Source organism: Cricetulus griseus, chromosome 8 (assembly GCF_003668045.3).
Source record: "Cricetulus griseus strain 17A/GY chromosome 8, alternate assembly CriGri-PICRH-1.0, whole genome shotgun sequence".
In the NCBI taxonomy this organism is placed as follows: domain Eukaryota; kingdom Metazoa; phylum Chordata; class Mammalia; order Rodentia; family Cricetidae; genus Cricetulus; species Cricetulus griseus.
Window position 1 is genome coordinate 12136491 of NC_048601.1, and position 6205 is coordinate 12142695.

The 6205-nt window shown below is 46.9% G+C and overlaps 1 protein-coding gene across 1 annotated transcript; it reads left to right on the top strand.

Moving 5' to 3' along the window:
• The first annotated feature begins 3047 nt into the window (after window positions 1-3047).
• Mgp (matrix Gla protein) lies at window positions 3048-6187 on the top strand. Its single transcript, XM_027429914.2, has 4 exons — window positions 3048-3174; window positions 4421-4453; window positions 5427-5502; window positions 5880-6187. Exons 1-4 carry the CDS (start codon window positions 3114-3116, stop codon window positions 6019-6021), a joined length of 312 nt encoding a protein of 103 aa, XP_027285715.1. The 5' UTR covers window positions 3048-3113; the 3' UTR covers window positions 6022-6187.
• The last annotated feature ends 18 nt before the right edge of the window (window positions 6188-6205 follow it).

Genomic DNA, 6205 nt, shown 5'->3' on the forward strand with positions numbered 1-6205 from the left:
TCTCCAAAGATCGGCTCGTGCTCCTTTCCCTCTTCTTTTCCTTTTCCATTCCTTTCCTCTCCCTCTATTCAGATGAATCCGTCTGGTCCCTTTGCAATGCAGAGCACGTGCCTGTTCACAGGGTGGCCCTAGTCCTCTTTGAGAGAATTCATTAGGACCTAAGAAAATACATCGGTCACTGAAGTGCTCACCATACAAGCATAGGGATCTCTGTTGGCCCCCCAGGACCCCCCAAAAAAGTCAGGCACAGTGGTATGCCAGAGCTGGGGAGGCAGAAGCAGGAGGATCCCTACAGTGTGCTGGTTAGCCAGTTAAACAAAATTAGCAAGTTACAGGTTCAGTGAGAGACCCTGTCTCAAAAAATAAGGTGAAGAGTAATTGATAACGACACCTAACATCAACCTCTAGCCTCCACCTACACAGGTACACATCTGCACACACACACATGTATACACACTATACACACACACACACACACACACACACACACGACTGACTTGGAGTGGATAATACAGCTCAATGACAGAGGGGCACCTTGCCTAGCTAGCATAAGGCCAGCCTTACAGTAGAGTTCCAATACCACAAAGGAACAAACAGAAAGATCAAGTGATTAAAGTTGATGTCTACAAAATTACATTTGGATAGGGAATGGTATTAGAGTGAGAAATGCAGGAGTCTGAATTCCAAAACATTAATGTTTTTTCGAATGGCTTATAAGGAGTGTTTACCATCAGAAACTCAGAAGTCGATGAGCAATGAGAAGAACAGAAGGGGCCAGAGAGCCTCAGTGCCCAAAAGAAAAGCTTTGACCTTTCGAAATCCTAGATCGTGGAAAGAGAGGCTGGCGAGCCTGAGGAATCTGGTGGCGGCAGCATTAAAACAACTTGTAAGAAAAGTTGGAAAGCTTAGGTTGGAAAAAAGGCACTGGATTCAGGGAATGCAAGGGGGCTGGAAAAGACTGTTGTCATCTGAGGCCCGGGACAGAACGGGGACCATTGGGGCTGAGTGCGTAAGGCCAGAACTTTCACCAGTCACCTTGATCTGATCATCCTGCAGAAGTGACAGCAGGGGCATTCAAGACTCCCTTAGTTTAAGTGGCCCAGTGCTCAGTGGGGAAAGGTGCTAGCCACCCAACCTGTGAGTTCAGTCCCAAAACCCACAGGCACCTGCAATCCCAACACTCCTTTGGGAATACAGGAGAGGAAGATGGGATCACCAGGAACTCACAGGACCCCTGCCTCAAACAAGGTAGAAGGTGAGAACGAGCTGCTAAAGCTGCCCTTTGACCTACACACACACACACACACACACACACACACACACACACACACCAAAGCCCAGCACTTGGGAGGCAGAGGTAGGTGGATCTCTGCGAGTTCAAGGCCAGCCTGGTCTGCAGAGTGAGTTCCAGGACAAACAGAGCTACACATAGTCAAAAAAATAAAATACAAAATAAACAAACAAAAAACCTGATTTTTTTAAACTATAAAGATGTGTGTGTGTGTGTGTGTGTGTGTGTGTGTGTGTGTGTGTGTGTACATGCACATATATGTGGGTGCCCACACAAACCAGAAGAGGGCAGCAGGGTCTCTGGAGCTGGAGTTATAGGCAGTTGGGAGCCACCCAGTGTGGTACTAGAAAATAAACTGCAGTCCTTAGCAAGAGCTGCAGACCCCTAAACTCCCCACCCACCTCTGCAGCCCATGCACACTTCTTTATAACTGAAGGGAGAAGCAGAGGATTACTGGTTCTTGAACTCACTAATCTTGCAGGTTGTCTAACAGGAAATACTGCAGCATCTGTAAAGGTCCTCCTGGGGTGAGAAGAGGAGGGACAGCAGTATCCCCAGAAGACAAAAAGTCCAGCAGGCCACACCCCCTGCCTTTTTGCTGTTTCATGCCAAGCCCAAGGTCCTGAGGCCATAGATCTTCTAGAATGTGCTTCTGAGACCCAAGTCTGTCGGCCATAATGAAGACTCATGGGATTCCAAGCAGCCAAGATACCATGGGGTAGAAAAGACACCAAGAGAGGGAGTGAAAGAGATCCTTCAAATAGCCAGAGGTGCCATATTGAAATTCTCCTGTTCCCATGACCAACACCCCCAGACCTTATGGTCCAGTGAAATGCAGACTTGTGAAAACCTGTGTTGGAGGGTACACTACAGTTAACGGTGAAAGGCATAGCCCAGGGCTATTTTTGACTTCTAAGGGAGTTGCCCTGATGGCCTGTAGCCAGCACACAGCACATAAGCACAGTTTCATGTACCTTATCCTACTCATGAAAAGTCTGTCACATTGGCTCAGCAGCAAGGCAGCGCTTTGAGAACATGTGCAATGAGTATCTTCATCCCTGCTGTACTCGCTCAATCAGTAGCATTAACCTGAGAGAGCATTAAGGCATAAGACTAGACTAATATCACAAGATTATTACTGTGTAGCTAATGAATAATGCCGGGGTACACACATCAGAGTACCCATATCTCCACTCCTCCGAACCCTTGGAAAACACCATCAAGTGCCTATCACCAGGCATATGCCTGATTTGTTTAAAATTGAAAATTCTGCCCTACTGTGAAGATGTCTGAGCTGTCACAACATAGAGATTGGGGGCCTTTCTCCCCCCAGACCTCTTCTCCATCCATCTGGGTAGCAAAGGGAACACTACAGCTCTGTCTGTGGATCAAGCCCCAGTGGCCAGCGGTCAGGGCCAGCAAGTAGATCAGAGGAGGAATCCGAAAGGCAAACCTGTGTTTGTGGCAACAGCCCTCTCCATGGACATGTGCCCAGGTCTGGCTCGAAAACACAGGGTGGCCACAACTTCTGCACCGGGACAGCATCCTGCTCGAGCCCAGCCAGGACCAGGAGTGAGGGGAAACTGCCCACGCTGTGTAGATACAATCTGAAAGGAATGAGTACTTGGGAGAAGTTCCAAGGCAAGTTTAGCGCCAAGCCAGCCAGCCCACCTTTTCCAGCCCCCTGCTGCTGGGTCCTCCCCCTCCAGCTGCTCAAGTTCCTATAAAAACAGCTCAGCCTTTGGCAGCAGCATGTAGGAACCTCTCCCATCTGCTGCTGCTCCAGACACTGAGGCGGACTCACGCGGGACACTCTGACACCATGAAGAGCCTGCTCCCTCTGGCCATCCTGGCTGCATTGGCTGTGGCAGCCCTGTGCTACGGTGAGAAACCTCTCTCCTGCTGTCACTGGGGTTTTCCTCTCCCGCCTCGAGCTCCCCTTCCCTTCTACTTTCACCCCTCCCCACGCCCCATTCCTCTTCTTTCCCTATCTCTATTATAACCCAGAATATCATGAGCCCTGTGTCCACGGTCACTGACCACTCCATAGCATCTGTTTTATATTCTAAGCATCCCCGTGCTTGTAAGCTTTTTAACAGGTGAGTTCTTCCAGGGATGAATCTACATGCCTGGAATCCAACCCCTATAGTCCTATCTTTAAGAATGCTTATTCAGACTTGAGTGTTAATGGGTTAAAGATCTTTGGTCAATCTTTGACTTTGAGAAAATGAGTTTGCATGGGAAGTATTAGCTAGAGGTAACCCTATTAGGGACAGAAAATACCATGAGCTTACTGCATTTACTCAGTGGATTCATGTTTTTTAAAAAAATTTACAGCTGGATTTTGGGAAAGCATCGGCTTCCTAACTGCTTACAAAGAATACTTTTTTCTGCTACCTATATGTTATTAAGTCATCTGTGATTTGTTCGCAGCTTTGAAGCCAAGTTATTTCCACAACTCTGCTTCAACTGTGTTGGCCATATTTGGTTGTTTTTAAACCTGAACTGTATGAACAGCTCTAACGCTATGCTTCTCGACTTTGGAATCATTCATAAGCAATCTGTATACGGTTTTGAGTTCCTCGCCTCCCCTTTTCACTTTGCAGGCAGGCAGACACTTATAAACACAGCCTCTCACCCTCACTTTGCCCGCTATGTTCAGGAGACACACTGAAAGCAGACTCCTGACGTCCTCTCTCCGCCCTGGCTTTGTGCCCAGTTTGCTCTTTGAGAGGGAGCCGGTGGTTTCCGAGGCTGCCAATTTAACACCCATTCTTAAAAGCCGCTCCGAACCCTCTCAGAAACTGTCTGGGTCATGAAGCTCAATAACCACCCTGAATCTCCCACCCTGGAGAAGCCTGGCTGTTTTGTACCCACCTTTAAGTTCCTTGAACTCTATTCTCAAACGGGCCCCTCAGTGTGTCAGAAAGATGAACAAGATGGACACACCCAACACAAAGATAGAAAGAAACAACTCATAACTCCTATGTTACCTGAATTTCTTAACAACGGCCTTGCTAACTGCACGATTCCCATCTTTTTTATTCTGCTTTCCCCTTACACCTCTACATTTAAGCAATGACAGCATGTGACAAATAAGCCTAAAACAAGCCTTTCTTTTGATTGCAGAATCGCACGAAAGCATGGAGTCCTACGAAATCAGTAAGTAAATGCTTGGCTACCTTCTTTCAGTTGCTTGCATTAAAGAACGGCACCTTAATTTTTTAAACTAAAATGCTGGCCAGGTCTATGACAGAGAGGGAAGAGAGGAGCAGACCTCCTTGGGAGACCTGAATTTTTAAACCCAGTGACTCAAACTGTCCGAGTGAGCAGCGTTCGCACTTCGAGCTGTGTAATATGACATTAAAATGTATCCAGAACACTGTTGACATCACATCAGCCACACAAACGGAAAATGAGGAGTAATGACAGCTGAGAAAGCACAGAATGGGGGCAGCCAGCTAGGAGACCACAGGCGTCAGCATCAGATTCCTTGCCTGAGCATACAGACTTGGAAAGTCGGGCTACAGCCAGCCGAACAACAGCCGAGTTTCTGTTTGGTTAATCTGAAATGTTTTTGTTTTTCCATTTTGGTTTGAATTTTGATTCGATGGCTGTCTCCTGTAACCCAGCTGGCCTCCAATGCAGTACACAGCTGAGGATAAGCTTAAACGCCTCATCCCTTCCCACCCCCACCTGATCACAAGTGTGCACCCCCAGACCAGGCCTTGTGTTTAGTTTATTCCTCATTTTCATAGTATTTAACTTGTCCCTGTGCTGGTAGCCTCTGATCTACTCTGTAGGTCCCAATGGTGAGAAGATTCCTCTTGAAATGCATTAAAGACACCCTGAGTGGGTATTACCAAAAGTAGCAAAGGATTGCCAGAAGACAAAACAGACAAGACTTGGTGTGGCCTGTGTGACAAGTCCCCAAGACACGTACATGGTTCTTCATTTCCTTTCCTTGTGCAGTTTATAAAATCTACTTTATGCTCTTTTTATACTTTTTTTTGCCTATCTCTGGTTACATATAAAGAGATGAATGAGATTTCAGATGTATTTTCCCTCGGACTATTCACAAAGCATTTCCATCATTTGTTTCTATGAAAGTACATCTATTTGTGTTCTGTTTTAGGTCCCTTCATCAACAGGAGAAATGCCAACACCTTTATGTCCCCTCAGCAGAGATGGCGAGCTAAAGCCCAAGAGAGGTGTGTACCCCAACTGGATAGGGTGGTCAACCTTCCCAGCGTGGTAGCTCAGATCTGCTCTGAGCAGGGGAGAGCTTTATCACTATTTCTAAGTCTTGAACTCAAGGAATTGAAAAGCAGGGCAGAGAAAACAGAATGTTTAGAAGCTATTTTGCTTTGGAGCTAGAAAGGAGACGGGGAGGGAGGAAAAGGGGACATAAAGAAAGCTTCTATTTTTATTCATAAAAACAATATCAAAATCTAAAGCTGTTCTTCAAGCGCCTCTTAGTGTTGGCGGAGGGGCTCTACCCAGCATCCCCTAACCCTTTTTTTTTTTTTCCTGACTGCACCATCATCTTCCTGCCCTTCATTCATGGCCTCTTTTCTCCACTCTCCAGGGTCCGGGAACGCAACAAGCCTGCCTATGAGATCAACAGGGAAGCCTGCGATGACTACAAGCTGTGTGAGCGCTATGCCATGGTCTATGGGTACAACGCTGCCTATAACCGCTACTTCAGGCAGCGCCGAGGAGCCAAATAAGAGGATGAAGAAATAAAACTTGTGTTCCCGAGTCTCGTTTTGTATCCCCCTGCAGTAGCAATACGGATGCACACAGACACATAAGCATTGCTTGTTTCTTACATGACCTCTTGTCTGGCTGCGCTACTCCTCCCTGTCCCCGGGCTGAAAGTAACGAAAGAACAGTGTTAAGAAATGTGTTTAT

Bases quoted from the DNA above. Each gene is read 5' to 3' on its own strand.
- Mgp (XM_027429914.2), top strand. From the start codon at position 3,114: ATGAAGAGCCTGCTCCCTCTGGCCATCCTGGCTGCATTGGCTGTGGCA. The intron at 4,454-5,426 runs GTAAGTAAATGC...GTTCTGTTTTAG, and splicing joins CATGGAGTCCTACGAAATCA to GTCCCTTCATCAACAGGAGA. The intron at 5,503-5,879 runs GTGTGTACCCCA...TCCACTCTCCAG, and splicing joins CGAGCTAAAGCCCAAGAGAG to GGTCCGGGAACGCAACAAGC.